The sequence below is a fragment of the Cherax quadricarinatus genome, chromosome 96 (genome assembly GCF_038502225.1).
Source record: "Cherax quadricarinatus isolate ZL_2023a chromosome 96, ASM3850222v1, whole genome shotgun sequence".
NCBI lineage: Eukaryota > Metazoa > Arthropoda > Malacostraca > Decapoda > Parastacidae > Cherax > Cherax quadricarinatus.
This window is the reverse complement of record NC_091387.1, coordinates 2,864,895-2,882,398: the sequence shown is the minus strand read 5'-3', so window position 1 is coordinate 2,882,398 and position 17,504 is coordinate 2,864,895. Positions and strand designations below refer to the sequence as shown.

The 17,504-nt window shown below is 35.5% G+C and overlaps 2 protein-coding genes across 13 annotated transcripts in view; one reads left to right on the top strand and one right to left on the bottom strand.

Moving 5' to 3' along the window:
• The window catches only part of LOC128701784 (YTH domain containing 1), a 114,929-nt gene extending 111,584 nt beyond the window's left edge, over window positions 1–3,345 (top strand). For all 7 annotated transcript variants that reach the window (XM_070104996.1, XM_070104992.1, XM_070104997.1 and 4 more), the window contains 2 exons: window positions 126–227; window positions 2,768–3,345. In XM_070104996.1, the coding sequence (XP_069961097.1) occupies window positions 126–227; window positions 2,768–2,857 (192 nt within the window). In that variant the 3' untranslated portion in view covers window positions 2,858–3,345. The remainder of the gene's footprint in view (window positions 1–125; window positions 228–2,767) is intronic.
• Window positions 3,346–5,086: 1,741 nt separating this feature from the next.
• Hex-A (Hexokinase A) overlaps window positions 5,087–17,504 on the bottom strand; it is a 122,358-nt gene continuing 109,940 nt past the window's right edge. For all 6 annotated transcript variants that reach the window (XM_053795653.2, XM_070104998.1, XM_070104999.1 and 3 more), the window contains 3 exons: window positions 16,775–16,930; window positions 13,562–13,838; window positions 5,087–11,159 (listed from right to left, as the gene is read on the bottom strand). In XM_053795653.2, the coding sequence (XP_053651628.1) occupies window positions 11,073–11,159; window positions 13,562–13,838; window positions 16,775–16,930 (520 nt within the window). In that variant the 3' untranslated portion in view covers window positions 5,087–11,072. The remainder of the gene's footprint in view (window positions 11,160–13,561; window positions 13,839–16,774; window positions 16,931–17,504) is intronic.

The window sequence follows — 17,504 nt, the reverse complement described above, 5'->3', positions numbered from 1 at the left end:
AAATTTATGATATACAGTATATATAACTCCAGGAAGGAAGATGGTATACTTCACTTTATCTCACTCAGTCACTGGTTAACATCTAGGTTATTTACAGTTGTCTATTTGTTTTGTCTTGTTCACAGCCACCTTTTGACCCAATTGGCCCCCCTCGATATTATGATGGTCCTCCATTACCTGAGTATCCAGCGTCACGATCACGCTCCGAAAAGAGACCTTCAGCTGATGTAAGTATGTGCTAGTTAAGTAAAGGCTAGGAAAATTTGAGAACATACATATAAGCAATTAGTTATTGCCATTTTAGTTTTAATCTAGGCTTAGGTTTGCCCAAAATGCTCGGCATAACAGTGGGCTTTCTGACTCAAACGCCACAGAACGGGTGAGGTTTGAATCCTTGGTGAGTTAGTTGTTAAACTCCAGGCCTTTCTGCATGTACACCTAAATGTCAACCATCACTGTACAAACATTGTATCATGCTGAAATAAATATTAATATTAAGTGAATTGGGTTATCCTGACTCTTGGTCTAAGGTGAAACCTTAGACCAAGACTTTGACTCTAAATTTTGTAAGCTCTCTGCAGCAGTGATTTGAACAAAATGCCATAAGTAGAGATCCTTCAGGTACATACTCTAACCCTTTCAGGGTTGGTACCATAGTACTATGGGTTTGAGGTGACCTCACTCAGATAAGCTGTCAATGATAAATTTGAGGCCTGGATATGAACCATATAAAATAATTTTGCCCCATACAGTGCATAATAGGGAAAAAAAACTGTGACCGTGTTTTTCGTTTAAAAGGACATTGTGGTGTAGTTTCGTTGTGGTTTCTAACCCTTTGAGGATCCGTCCCGTAGTTCTATGGCTTTGAAGCCATAGTTCTACTCCATGAGCTCATCTCACTTAGGTAAACCGTGAGCAGCAAATTTGGGCCTAGATATGAGAATACATCTATGTAGATAAAGTGGGTGCAGGATTTTCCTGCTAAGGAGAAAAGAGTAATTACTCTGTGTAGTTGCAACAAGAACTGAACTCTAGCAAGGAGAGGAAAGTATTCCTCGTGATGCTTGGGTACAAACCCTTAAACGGTCCAAACAAATCGACGTTCAAATCCGTAGTGCTCCAAAAGTAGATCTACGTTTTTTTTACATTTTTTCAAAAATAACAAAAAATATGTAGATAAAAGGTTTATGCACATTTTTAAATGTAAAACAAAGAAGATCTACATTTTTTACATACAGTGGACCCCCGCATAACGATTACCTCCGAATGCGACCAATTATGTAAGTGTATTTATGTAAGTGCGTTTGTACGTGTATGTTTGGGGGTCTGAAAGGAATAATCTACTTCACAATATTCCTTATGGGAACAAATTCGGTCAGTACTGGCACCTGAACATACTTATGGAGTGAAAAAATATCGTTAACCGGGGGTCCACTGTACTTTCAAATGTTGAAAAAACGTATATATACGTTTGGACCATTTAAGGGTTAATAAATATGTTTGCCAGGAAGGAAGAGTCCACTAGGCCCTTAAAGAATACATAATGAACTACAAGGGAAGTTTACTGTTGTAAGTGTTAAAACCACAGGAGACTTTAAAGAGGTAATAATGTTGGTAGAATTACCAATAGTATATTATGGTAAAAGAGGACAAGTACAACTAGTGTGACATTTTATTGTGGCAACGTATCACTCTCTAGGAGCTTTGTCAAGCCATTACGACTTGACAAAGCTGGAGAGCGAAACTTTGCCACAGTAAAATATCACATCAGTTGCACTTGTGTCCTTTCATTTAAAAAGATAGTTGAAAGTATTGAAGACAGGGCAGCACAAGCTTAACTCTGCTCCCGTAGCTACAAGTAGGTAATCACAGATAGATATGATAGTCAACATAGCAAATTAAGCATAAGCCAAATTGGCTGGTAGCTATGATGCAAAACATTAGAATTGAGACTTTTTGGGGATTAAGGAGATTTTTTCCTATCCAAATTTTTTGGATTGAATCCTCCCCAAAAAAAGTCATGGGCTCTTATATTCTTGGAGGCCAGAATGCTGGAGTATTAAATTCTCATTGTATTAATGTATTGTGCTTGTGTTGTAGGCATTTTGTAGAGTGTAGATATCATTTGTAATTGGTAGTCTTGATATTGTTAATAATTAATGTGTAGTCTTTATGGCACTGATGATATTTGTGAGGGGAAAATTTCTAGTGATTCAGGTTAAAGTTACATGATGATCTACCCACTGTAGCTTTTAAAACCAAAACTTATTCCCTGACCTACTGGTCGACTCTGTAAACAGTTAAATTTCACGTTATAGTGTAGGACCTCTCAGCAGTTTCCAGTCTATTACAACACTGTAAAAATAATTTTCTCCATAGGGAAGTGGAACAATTCTTCCTCCGTAAGCCATGCGTGCCGTAAGAGGTGACTAAAATGCCAGGAGCAAGGGGCTAGTAACCCCTTCCTGTATAAATTACTAGATTTAAAAAGAGAAACTTTCACTTTTATTTCTGGGCCACCCCACCTTAGTGGGATACAGCCAGTTTGTTGAAAGAAGAAGAAAGATAATTTTATTAACAAATTCTTATACTGAATTTAATATTAAATAAAATTAAAAATATAAATGTAATATGTGAACTGTCATATCTGCACGCCTCTGGCAAGATAGTGATAGTGTTTCTTTTTCGGGTCACCCCTGCCTTGGTGGGAGATGGCTAGCACATTAAAAAAAAATTATTGAACATTAATTATTATATATCTTTCCAGCCTTATGATCGTAGCGTGGACGAGTTCTTGCAGCGAACTAGGGACCGGCGAGAACGAAGTCGTGAACATCGATATCGAGAACGTAGATAAAGCACACTTTTTTTTTTTTTTTAACTTAGTTTTGATATGATCTTAAGAAACATGAAATGGACCAAAATGTGAAGTGGCAGACACTACACGTCGTCTCTAGATGTGTGGTAGAGGCGGAGAAAGTGGACTAGAGAAAGCAAGAGAGGATACAGGTAAACAGATGCACTTGTGTTAAAACCATTAATGCTCCAAAAAGTATTTTGGAAAGCTACCTCACGTATTACCTCTGGCGAGTGAGTTAGAATATGTAAGTCATCGTTAGTTATAATTCGTCTTCATTCTGCCGTGTTTATTTTGATATACGTATAACTAAAATTCTCCTTTTGTAACACATAGAAATGAAACTATTATTATTTGTATATAAGTAAGGTAAAAGTGTGTATTGTGTTTTTCATACTCTAGATGTATAACATAAAAAGCGAGAGTGCAAATAGAGTTTATAAGACATTCATATACCATTTAAAAATATTAAATAATCTTATACTGTATTTGCTGTTTATTTTCCCTCTCTACATTCAGCATTTTTATTTTCGGTGTGCGTGCACGTGCACACACACGAATGTATTTTCAGGTACGTACACTCGCATCTTCCTTGCTTGGGTTCATTGGTTCGAACCTAAAGCGTTAAAACATAAATTTATTATATCAGTTTGCTGACTTGGTTCCTGGATGTGGGAAGTACAGTGTCTGCACTTTGAAGGTGAGGTAGGAATAATTGTAGTAGCATCGGCATGCCTCTGGCAAGACAGTGAATGAGTTTCTTTTTTGGGTCACCTGCCTTGGTGGGAGACAGTGAAGCCAAAACACATGTTAGAGGAGAAGATAATAGAATAAAAGTGGTGGGAGAGATATACTACTATCTAAATGATTAAGATTGTTACCATAATTTTGTAAATTAAAACTATAGAGAAGGCAAAGCAAAGGAATTTACAAGAGAAGAAAGTTGGCATAAGAGTGAACAGTTTGGGAAAATGAGAAACCTCTGAGTTGTGTGTGAGAGAATTGGGAACAAATCGACAGCCTTCTAATAGCAACTGAATAAAGATAGTTCATAATAATGCACACTCTGTGACTAAGTGCTAAACCCATAAGGGTCATACAGTGCTGCCACAGAGTTCAGAAAATTCCATATGAGTAGCCTACAAGATAAACATGTACGCCATAACTGAGAGAGCTTAGTGTTCAATATGTACGGCACCAATGTAGTATAAAGAAGAATCAAACAAGTTACTAGTATGTATAACACTGATGTGCTATGTAGGGAAGCAAGTTAAGTAATTAAGAAAATATATTTATCTTAAGTAAATTGAAACATTTTATTAGTGCATCAAATAGAGTTGACTATCCTATGTAAAGTTTAACCCTTAAACGGTCCAAAGAGATTGACGTTCAAATTCGTAGATCTATTTTTTTTACATATTTACAAATGTAGATAAAAGCTTTTTTTTACAAGTTTTCAAATTCAAAACAAAAAAGATCTACATTTTTTTAAATACTTTGAGATGTCGAAAAAACATATGTTTGGACCATTTAAGGGTTAATGCTGCAGCAACATCTTGTAGGCCAAGTTTCATAGCAGATATTGTGCTGCATCTTTCAAGACTGTCCATCCCAGGCTTCATTTCACAGTAACAGAAGATAGTGTGCTGCGGTGGACCCAGCATTCCTAGAGTTAAGATATGTCGCACAAATAATCTATTGTCTAAGACAGAGAAAGGTGGAAGATGAGTTCCATTTTGTTAAGATTGATTGACTGAATACATTGACTCTAGGCTGAAGGACTGTGCATGCTTCCTAGACTATATATATTATTATTATAATCAAAAAGAATAGACTATATATAGTTTTACCTTATTGAAAATTTGCTGTCCTATTTGACTAATTGATTTCACATGGGAAAAGAATGAGTCAAAGATTCTTTTATGCAGAATAGGGTTCAGGGTCTTAATGAATTCATTATATAAGTTCCAAGATGAGTGATCACATCAGACTATGGAGATGAATACTTTTCAAGGCTGAGGGAATGATCTCCAATATATAGTCAATGCTGTATTCCACTAAAGATGCCTGTAGAACAGGCTATAAAGATCCCCAACAGTTGTATATCTTATTCATCCGATTTACTTTGGTTCTTTTGCCATGACCGTTTGTCAACTTAGAAAGGGTATTATTAAGTTCAATATATAACTTTCTTCAATTAAGTTTGGTTGAGGTAAATTATTGAAACAATGACTTCGTTAATATATATTTATACCCACTTCATGTCTACACAAAAATAACTCAAGTCATCTCTCATAATATATTACAGTTGTTCGTTTTTGCGTCTCGTATTTCTTATAACATTTTATTTACAGAAGTTACATGATTCCTATTATTGTGCTATTATAACCAATAGCAGCACAAATTATATATATGAGTAATTATCATACAAGGGTTTTAAAGAGTATATCCTGTCCGTGTACTGAAATTATCAAAAGCAAGTGTACCTGTAAAAGGACACAAGTGCAACTAATGTGACATTTTATTGTGGCAATGTTTCACTCTCCAGGAACTTTGTCAAGCCACTTGACAAAGCTCCTGGAGAGTGAAACATTGTTGCACTTGTGTCCTTTTACTTTACATATTCTTGGTAATTCTACCAACATTATTACTACCTGGTTGATCAGGCTCTGATCCACCAGGAGGCCTGGTCACAGACCGGGCCGCGGGGGCGTTGACCCCCAGAACTCTCTCCAGGTAAACCTGTAAAATGTTGACAATTCAATGTATACAGTTAGTGAGAGTATGCATGTGTGTAACACACAGTAGGGCCCCAACTTATACATTAATTCAGGTAATTTGAAGCCTATTTTCCCATACACATCTGAATAATTGAGATACAACATTATATTCCTAATTTCATTTATTTTTAACATATAAAATATTCTATTAGTTTGCATTATTTCCACTTGGAAACATTCTTCAGTGAATGTAAGTATACTATACATTGACAATTATTTATTACAACTTAATCTTGGTTCATCTGTGCGTTAATTAAACAGAAGATTATTTGTTTAAAAATTTTTAAATATTCATTTAAACTGTCCAAACATAGACCGACATTCTTTATGCAAAAAAAACATACATCTACATTTGGACAGTTTAAGGGTTAAAATTATTATAATTAATGGTTACAAAATATGAAGGAAACCAATTAGCTTGACATAGTCGTGGAGGTGGTAAGTACAGTGCCTGCACTCTAAAGTGATATCAGTGTGGTCACTCTACCTTGGTGGGAGACAGCTGGTTTGTTTTTTGCATAAGTCAAGGCCCTACAGCATGTATAATACTGTACACAGTTCATAATTAATGTATCCCTAATTTAGAAAACTGTTTTTTGTATTGAATTTGGAATGATCTACAAAATTTTGTTTAACACCAAAAGGAACAAGTCTTATTTCACCTTTTTCTGAATAAGAAAAGATGCACTGGAAATTTTTCAGTGATTTAAAAAAATTTAATTTATTATTACAAGGAAAAACTTAAATACAATGTCATTTTAAATTTCTTGGAGTTTTACAAAGTGAAAATATATATATTTTTAATTGAGTTTTCTTAAACTGACTAGGTAAGATGTCTTCAGGATTTTCCATACTATATGCTAATTCAGACAATCTAAGTATGCATTATTTTGAATAGGAGTTGTATAGATTTTAAGTCAGAGCAGGCAAAATTTTCCTTAAAATAAAAAGTTTATTCCTATGGATTCATAAATATTTTCACAAGAATTAATGTGGATTGATTTTTTTTTTTTTCACCAAAACTAACTTGGCAATTTAACCTAAACATACTACAATTTACATATGTACAACTTTAGCTAGTATAATTCAGCATTGACTAAATATAAGAATTTTGTTATTCCAACTGCCTTGTATTATAAAAAAAATTAATATATACATGTATATGCTTAGCGAGTTTGGCAACACGATATTTGCTGAATAACTCATGTTCAAATTTAGAAGCACAACAGACACAGTGAAGGCATAATCTTTGAATTGAACCCGAGTACCTCCCATTCCCCAGGAACTATATGACTCCTTATGTATTTAGTACTTCCCTCTGATTAAAAATAAACCCATAAAATGCACAATTGGACCTTCAATAAAGCACATATACACCAAAACTTTATATCCCCTGACACAAACTACACTACAGGTGCTCAACTTATGATGGGGTTACATTCCAATAAACCTATCATAAGCTGAAAGTATGTCATTGAATACATAAATAATTATTTTTACTAAATACCAGTACTGTACATGTAAATTTTTTTACAGTACCGTCAAACTATTGTAGAGTGAGAAGCACCTGTATTCTCTCTACATTATTATTATATTAATTGGGAATGGAAGATAATCACCTTTCAACCAAAGAAAGGAATGTTGAAATTCCTCGAATTAAGAGTTCTTCAGCAGTACAAGTACACTCTCCTTGAAGGGATATTCTCTAAGTCCTTCACATACAGTGAACATTTGCTAGCTAAAAAATGTTGGCAGAGGTCTGGTCCCGACATGTTGGGATACTGGATGAGAAGTTAAGACACTTGTGTATACAGTACAAGTGTCTTGTTTGTAACAATGCATACATAGGAGTGTCTGAATTATAGATGATTCTGAATACTATACAGTAAAAGAAAAACTTCCAGTATTTCTCTTCTATGAAAATAAATGGTATAAAATACCGACACAATGGAAACAAACACAAATGCAGTTTAATGTGATCCTTTATTGACAACGTTTCACCCACACAGTGGGCTTTTTCAAGTTGCCCACTGTGTGGGCAAAACGTTGTCAATAAAGGATCACATTAAACTGCATGTGTTTGTTTCCACTTCTCTTCAAATTCAAAATTAAGAGATTTTCCCACACACAAGTAATATTCTTACGTTGACTCAGTGTTCACATTAAGTTGAATTTTGTTATATGTCTCATATATACTTATTAGGTACATACTCTTTAAGCCCAAATTACAGCAAATTAAACACAAGAATATTTAAAATTCAAATAAACATTTATAATGACTATAAACATAAAAAATTAATGGACATAAATGTAATAACTGATATAAGAATATGATGAAAATTACTCTGAGATTCTGATACATAAAATAATAATTATGATAAATACAGGTCATCTTACTGAATGACAGCTCAGTCAATTTGTTTAGCAACAGATATATTAGAGAACAAGGTGTCTTATGACAGCTTTACATTTACTGAAACTATTTCACTTATCAGACAACTAAAATAGGTGGTGTTCCCTCCCAGTAAGACCAACTCTATTTTTCACTCCATCATCATAAGTATAGTTGTGAAGTTAGAGTGAGCAATCTAGCCATTATTCATATTAGGCAATAACCTACAAGCTAAACTTCACCCAGTAATGGTTAAGCATGTCTAGACAAAAGTTCATTTATTTGCTGACATAAATGTTTTGATGCATGGGGAGAGTCAGTACATTCAGTTCACATGAAACGGGCATTCCTAGTCTTTGTGTCGAGGAGTTTAAAGTTTTTGGAATTCTTTACAGGAATGTCTTAATTATAATAGTGTGAATGCCAAAAGCTTCTTGGCTTAACATAAATTCACTTAAAGGTTTTGGTCGAGTGCATTGCTGTCATTAAGCAGGACGACCTATACTTTCTGGCATATGAAAATATTTTCTTATTTGGAGAGGTGTAGATGAAACTATACAGACTGGAAGTACTTAGGTACACTAATAGTAAATCTAACCTAATCTAAACATCATGTACAATACTTAATAAAAACAAACTTCTAAGTAATAAAAATTGTTACAAAATGGAACAACAGGTTTGTGCACTACAGTATACTGAAATAATCATAATATAAACATATTTTTAAAAAATATTAAAATAACTTTGTAAATAAATATCCAACCAATTCTTATAAAAGTAATGGTGCTGTACAAGTCCAGGCTTACTTTTTATTGCATTTACAAAGTGACTTTTCCCCACTTATGTACACACTCTTCACAGGAAAGAGTTATCTTGAAGAGTTCCTGATCCAAGAAATTGGAGCTACCCTCCCCATTAATAAAACCTGATTACCTTCTGTTGCCAAGGTATTGTGTATAGTAATGAATACAATAAAAATAATATTGTGAACACTGTTATTATTATTAGGAATTCCTGGTAATTTCCATTCAATTGAAAATATTTTTAGTGGCAGGGCAAGCCTGGCCCATGGCCGTTTTCTGAGAGTATAAAGACTAAACTCAAAGGGCACTCAGGTTTTATTCCTAGGCATTATAGGCAAATTTCCCTTGCACCATGTTCACACACCAGTGAAAATGGTGCATCCATTGTTATAGGTGGCATCCTGTATGGTGATAGTGCTGACTAAAAATTTTTTTGGTTCCTATATGTAGCAAGTACCTGCTACAGCTTTTTGTAAAAGAATTATCACAGTATTTCATAAAGCATAAAAATGAATCTTTTCAACATCTGTATTAAATGTCCAGAAAAACTGAGTCAATACCATTTAAGAAAACCCATACAATGTAATTAAATAGTGATAACTCTCTTTAGAGGACTGAAGAATGGAAGTCACAATACCATAACTGCAACAAATGACTCACAACTCAAAATAAAACTTTAGACAATGTTTATTTTGGACCAAAACATCGCCTAAAGTTCTCTAACTAAATTGCAAGTTAGTCCTGAGTAATTATTAATGTAAGGAGATACATATCACATGAGGTGACAGCCATTTCTAATCTGTGGGTGTGGGGTAAAAGTTCAAGAATACAGTAGTGAACTCTTGCCTGTACAGGGTTCACAAACATTAGAGAGACGTTCTTCAATTTTTTCCTGCCATGTTGAAGAGTACATTATATATTTTTTCTTGCATGACATATTTCCTTATTCTTAAACATAATACACTGGTGGAGTGCTGGGCCTGTTATTCAGAACCACAGTTCACACTTCCCATCCATCTTTCTTTCTATTTATTCACTGACAATTGCTCATTACTATTTGATAATACAATACTTCCTATCCACATAATTTTCTCTACTATTCCTCTTGATTCTGTTTTGCAAGCGTATCTAAAAAAATATAGCAAGAGTCAGGATTTTTCCCAACCAAATGCCTTTATAAAGAGCTCTTGCTTCAAAAAAATGGAGTAACCCTCTTCCACAGATCAAACCTGGTTACCTCCCTTCCACTGGTATTTTATAACCCCTGCAAGTTTATCATATATCCCTGCCAATGTAATCATCTCAGACAAGTTCTTTTTCATATCTGAGGAACAATTGAATTTTTCAAGGAAATTAATCTAATATACCTGTACCTTCTTATGCCAGAAGTGTATACAACCCAACTATCTTGTTAATTTATATTTAAAAATCCAACCATTTGGTTAATTTATATTTTGATATAATTATTGTCATGTTTTTAAAAATAAAATTTAACTAAACACTTAGGTGCACTAACATAACTTCGAAGGAAATAAAAAAAAAAAGTGATGGGCTTACAGTAAAAGATACGAGTTCTCGTATGATGATCCTAAAAGCATTACCCTATATCACAAAAACATTGTACAGTATATAACTTTGTCAGTTTGGGACTATACGTGGTTTCAGCAACACTTAAGTCGGCACTGGAACTAGTACTGTACTATCACCGACACTGCATGGCTAATTTTACAAGCCTTTCAACATTAATGACTTAACCTTTTCTTTGATCTATATATGTGTGTCCAGTCAAGAAAAATTCAACGTATGCCATAATTCATAATTAATCAACAATATAATCAATTTCAATAATGTAACTATACTAGACACTTAAGCCCATTTGTCACAGTATAATATAACCTTTGCATGTGATGATAACTATACAATTATTTTGTTCAGTGCAAAATATGGCTGCTGCTATTCTAATTTAACGCATAAATTTTATGATTATTGTTTGATAGATGCCAAGCTAATGGAATGCAATATTATACTTCAAATTTTATATTGGTGTTGATATAGGTATGAACTTTACTGTGACTAAATCATCACACACATGCCATATTTTACAGTGACTATGCCTATACATTTTCAATCATTCAAAAATGCTACCCACATGAGGCAAGAATCATACACTTCTCAGTCATTCTTTCTGCCTTACTCTAAAGGCCCTTTATACTTTGTTGAACCAGGGACGACTTACTATCCTATCTCATTGCAGCACACCTTGATGCAACTGCTGCTACCAGAGCAGCGCCACGCCCACTACCATCTTCGGAAAGCATAAGATCAAACTGAAATATAAAATGATATAGAATAAGCAAAATTTAAATCAGTGCTAGTAATAATACTTCATGAGAAGTGTAAAGCACCACAACAAAACTCAATGTTCACAATTTTTTTTATGAGCAAATAATCATGTTAAATCTCATCTTTCTTCTTCCAACAAACCGGCCGTATCCCACCAAGGCAGGGTGGCCAAAAAAGAAAAACAAAAGTTTCTCTTTAAATTTAGTAATTTATACAGGAGGTGACTAAAATGCTCCCGGCATTTTAGTCGCCTCTTACAACACGCATGGCTTAGGGAGGAAGAATTCTGTTCCACTTCCCTATGGAGATAAGACGAAATAAACAAGAACTAGGAAGAAAATAGCAGAAAACCCAGAGGGGTGTGTATATATGTATGTGTAGTGTGTAAGTATAGAAGTAGCAAGACGTACCTGAAATCTTGCACGTTTATGAGACAGAAAAAAGGACACCATCATATAAAACAACTACAGGCTTTCGTTTTACACTCATTTGGCAGGACGGTAGTACCTTCCTGGGCGGTTGCTGTCTACCAACCCACTACCTGTAGTATATCTCATAAAAATACTCTATCAGTCCAAATCTTGGAATATCAGGTATACACTACACGTTGTGACCACATTTATACCTAATAGCTCAGCATACCCTGGATAGTATGGTGTACAGCTGTGGCATCTGATAAAAATACGTACCAGTAGACAAGGTAGGGAAAGTTCTAAGAACTACAAAATGGCTACCAGAGAAGGATGCCTTAATGTTGGTGAAGAGCTCCCAGTCTCAGGAATTTTAGTTAGCCTTTCCTTCCTGGCATCACAACCGATTAACTCTCATTTCCCAGGTGCTTTTTGTCCCCTATGAGTTTACAGCTTCCCCAGGTATATAATAACAAACATGCCCTCACTGGCTGATAGGAAGAAAAGAGAAGACATAATAACCACACAGGATTATCAAAGGATGTGACAGATTTCCTAACACTGACAGGGAGACAAAGAGGTCACAGCTATAACCTAAGAAAAGCTATTGTTATATTAATAATGTACAATACCAACAAGCAGATGGATAAGACTTGCAACAGTTGGGTATCTTGAGTGTCTAATGTAAACAGGTACACCCAAATAAATAACAAAAAGGCACAATACCGTGACTGGAACAATACACAAATAACCCGCACATAAAAGACAGAAGCTTACGACGACGTTTCGGTTCGACTTGGATCATTGACAAAGTCATACTAACAGAGGTGGAGCAGGACGGCTATATATAGGCAGGAAGAGGTGGTAGTAGTAGTAGTAGTACAAGAATTGTATATAATACCGACAGGATGAAATTAAGACACATGCACAACGCCCGGGCATCCCCATCGTAGACGTAGCGTAGGTGTAGGTGACACCCAACTGTTGCACGTGTCTTATTACAAGAACAGGTGCCCAAAGAATACTGGAAATTTCTTCACAGTGGTAGAGCATTGGGATAATTTACAGGAGGCAGCAGCAAGTGCTACAACCACTGTGAATTATATAAATATAGATGAAACACCACTAGCTTAGCTATGTTCCTACAACTGTGTAGGATATATTCATCAAAAATAGAGCATACATGTAACAAGACAGTACACATGTATGAAATGAGAATTTTATAAGTGATCTTTAGCAACTAATTCAACTGTCCATTATCTGATAAACTCCTCAGGGGAGGTTCCTTGATACTGGTGAGGGGATTAGGTCTGTGCTCCAATTCCCTCAATTAAGGCTAAATGCCTTCCATCCTCTCTCCCCCCCCCCCAACAGGCGCTGGATAATCCCTCTGGGTCTAGTGATCCCCCTTGATAATAATAATAGCCAAAGATACTGCATTTACCCTTGGATTGCACCTGATTGCCTGTCCTTTTCCAGGTGTTATATGACCCAAACTTCCCCAGATTAAAATTAATAACACAAAATCTCTCCTTTACACACAAGGCAACAAGGATTATTATTATATTAAGAGAAAAAGCACTAAACCCATGGAAATCATATAGTACCTGAGAATGAGAGACAATCAGATTTAATCCAATTGGACATGGCCAATTCCTTGGATCAAGAGCTCCCTCACTAGCATCAAGGATCATCAGTACAAACACAGTGATATATCAACAGCTTTTGTACTGTTTGGGGATCTCCTGAACTTGTTTTATGGTAATGCTTAACCTTTCCAGGAAAAGGATGGGGGGGATACCTTAATGCTGGCTAAGATATTTTGATTCAAGAACTGGAGCTACTCTACCTTTGATTACATCTAATTACTTCCCCAGGCATTGTATGACCCTTACAGATGCAGTTCTTACCCATAAATATAATAGAGCAAAATCAAAAGTCCTTATTATATGATTTCATTTCTTGCTCATCCTTACCTTGATCCCTGGTTTGACAAGTTGTGAGATCTGTTCAACCATAAGGTTGTGGAAGTGGGGGTGGAAACGGTACACTGAGCCATCAACTGCCACCGTAACGCTCTCCTCACCGATTCGGTTGAGTAGAACAGAAACACCTGCAGCAGTTAAATTTGCAGCTCTCCTCGACACACACTCACAAACGTGACGAACATTTGCACAGTCAGCATCTGTAGCATCGTTGAATCCAAGTTCCTCCAAGATGGCACGACAGTTATTGAAATCTCCAGACTTATCACTGAAAGAAAATTTATGATGATCTAACTATATACATTATGATGCAGTAAATGTTAGAATTATCACTTAAGGTATTACAGCATTATGTAATCATATTCAGAGTTACAGATGAGGTCGTCTATTAAGTATGATCATAGCATCATGTATTAACAGACATCAAGATAAAGCACAACTTATCAGTGCCATTAGATTCCTTTAGAACTTTCATTTCATAGTCTTGTCTATTTTTTCTTACCCCTTTTAACTTTTTAATGTTAACACACTGGTACTTCAAGTAACTCCTTCCCTTCCTGGTCTGTTTTATGGGTTTTTACTAGGTTTGCTTTAATTATTTGGATGACCTAAAACATGATCATTCTTGATAATTTATTAGCAGAGAAACAGGGTAAAACCTCAATATTTTATGGAAGGTAAGTGTGGTACAACAGAGGACTGGGGACGTGATTAGTGAACAGAGGAAATGTTGCTTTAGTGCCTGGAATGCCTACAGTGTTTATTCTCAACTGTTTTGAAATTGAATTACATGTAAAACTGGCTGTGATAGTTGAATGGGCAGTTGCTTGTGCTTAATTAAAAGAGTGGAAGGCAAAATGGCCAAAAATTGGTTAGAGTAATGCAATTGGCCTAAAACAGGCTCAAGGTGGACATTTGCATAATGTGTCTCCCCCTCAACCTCCTATATTTTGCATTTTTGGTGCTGTTACTGTAGAAAAAGATTCCCTATCATTTCAGTTAGGTTAGGTAGAGATTCGCCAGTACTTCCGGCCCGGGTCTTCTCCCGATGGTGACCCGGCGAACATTTCAGTAGATATTTTTTTTTTTTTTTTTAAACTGTGACACTGTCAGCACTTTCAATTTCGGGAATTATGACAGTGAAAAAGTTTCTTACAATTACATAGAACAAAGGCAGCTTTGTCATCTCCGAAATATTAGTATGAATCCTAAAAACGATGAATCCCGTCATCACCTGTACCGTAATGCTTATGTTCTACTTCCTACACCTCACTACTTTTTATTTATCTTCTATGTCCTTGTATTAGCTTGATAAAGCTTCGAGAGCAAAGTACAGGTCTCCCTCAACATTCGCGTTTTCAACTTTCGCGGGCTTCACGAATTCCCAGCCACCAAATCATATTTAAGTTTACCGCTACGAGTCCTTACTACCCTCCCTCCGACCCCTGCAACTGGCAGCCAGCCCTCCCACCACTGTGTGGTGAGTGGTTTGTTTATTATTTGCTATTAAACTACAGTATAAATAATGTAAACTCATCCATGACTGCATATTGGAATGGGTATTTGGACAGGTATTCGAAGGTGACATCATGTGTTTACTTTTGAACACAGCAAAGAATCAAACATTTCTGCTACTGCTAATAATAATATTAATATAATAATAATAATAAATACGATAGAACTGAAGAAGGAAATTGTACAAAAACACGAGGGTTGAAGCAGTGGTGGAGGGAGTGGTTGACACATCGTCAGTGTGGCTTTGTTTATGCTGGAGTGAGCATTAGTCTCCCTGCTCTTCCAAACATTTCACAATAATTCATTGTATTTGGTGATTGGAGTGGGTGAGGCAGTGATATTTACTAACATATATGTTATAAATAATAATAGTACATTTATTATTATTATAAATGTTATTAATATTAACATGTACTATTATTATTTATAACATATTTCTTCTTTCTTTCTTTCAACACACCGGTCGTATCCCACCGAGGCAGGGTGGCCCAAAAGAAAAAACCAAAGTTTCTCCTTTCAAATTTAGTAATATATACAGGAGAAGGGGTTACTAGCCCCTTGCTCCCGGCATTTTAGTCGCCTCTTACAACACACATGGCTTACGGAGGAAGAATTCTGTTCCACTTCCCCATGGAGATAAGAGGAAATAAACAAGAACTAGAAAGAAAATAGAAGAAAACCCAGAGGGGTGTGTATATATATGCTTGTACATGTATGTGTAGTGTGACCTGAGTGTAAGTAGAAGTAGCAAGACGTACCTGAAATTTTGCATGTTCATGAGACAGAAAAAAGGACACCAGCAATCCTACCATCATGTAAAACAATTACAGGCTTTCGTGTTACACTCACTTGGCAGGACGGTAGTACCTCCCTGGGCAGTTGCTGTCTACCAACCTACTACCTAGGTTTATAACATATATGTTAGTAAATATCACTGCCTCACCCACTCCAATCACACTCAATCTACAATCGCCAAATACAATGAATTATTGTGAAATGTTTCGAAGAGCAGGGAGACTAATGCTCACTCCAGCATAAACAAAGCCACACTGACGATGTGTCAACCACTTCCTCCACCACTGCTTCAACCCTCGTATTTTTGTACAATTTCCTTCTTCAATTCTATCGTATTTATTATTATTATTATTAGCAGTAGCAGAAATGTTTGATTCTTTGCAGTGTTCAAGAGTAAACACATGATGTCACTGTCCAATACCTGTCTAAATAGCCATTCCAATATGCAGTCATAAATGGGTTGACATTATTTATACTGTAGTTTAATAGCAAATAATGAACAAACAAAACACTCACCGGCTGGCTGCTAGTTGTGGGAGGTCGGAGGGAGGGTAGTAGGGACTTGTATGTTATTAAATACCACTGCATGTTATTAAGGCATAATGTGTGTATTTAGTACAACTTACGACATTTTCATGTATTTTATGATTGTTCATGGTTCAACAAGTTAAGAAAGCAGTATTGTATTATATTTCCTTACAATATATTGGGGCACCAAACATTCGCGAGACTCTTGATCCCCTAACCTTCGTGAATGTTGAGGGAGACCTGTATAGCATTAGTTGCTTGTCTCTTTTTAATCTAACATATTATTGGTAATTTTATCAATATTTATACATAAATAAGAGTAAAGAAATAAAACTACTGTAATTAGATCTACAAGTATGCTCTTACCTTTCAATTTCGGAGATATATTTAGTGAAGAAAGATCCTTTTTCAAGGAGAATATCTGAAGCAAAGCCGCCAAACAGCAAGCCTTCAGAAACTAGTCTAACAAGGACTTGCCGTGCGATTTCACCCATGTACATTCCGCTGATCATCTTTTCATATCTATTCAGAAGGACAAATATTTTAAATATACATGTACCAAAATTAAATAAATAATTTCTATACATTCATGGCCATGAATAACAGAAATAACTCGTCTCTGCTCCTCGACTTACGATGGTTCAACTTTACAATGGTGCACAAGCACCATCGTAAAGATGAAACTAAAGATAACTACGCAGCATGAAGGCGGCAAGTCCGTAACTTGTATTCATTTATTTACTTTTCAATACTGGTACTAAGTTTGCTACAGTAATTGTTTGTTTATTAACATACTCAGCGACAGTAGTTATTTATTTCTTACTTCTTTAGCATTTCATATTCATCTTATGATGGGTTTGTTGGTACATAACGTCACTAAGTCGAGAAGCACCTGTAATAACCTTATCTATTGTAAAAATTAAAAAAAAAAAAAAGGTATAGGACATGTAGCATACTACAAAGTTCTGGGTTGCATTGATCAGTAGTGGATTTAGTTATGATTATAATAATAATATAATGGGTCAAGGGTGATTCTACCATCACATCTCGGCCTGATGTCAGGCTTCCCTGTGACTACCTGATTAACAAGCTTGTT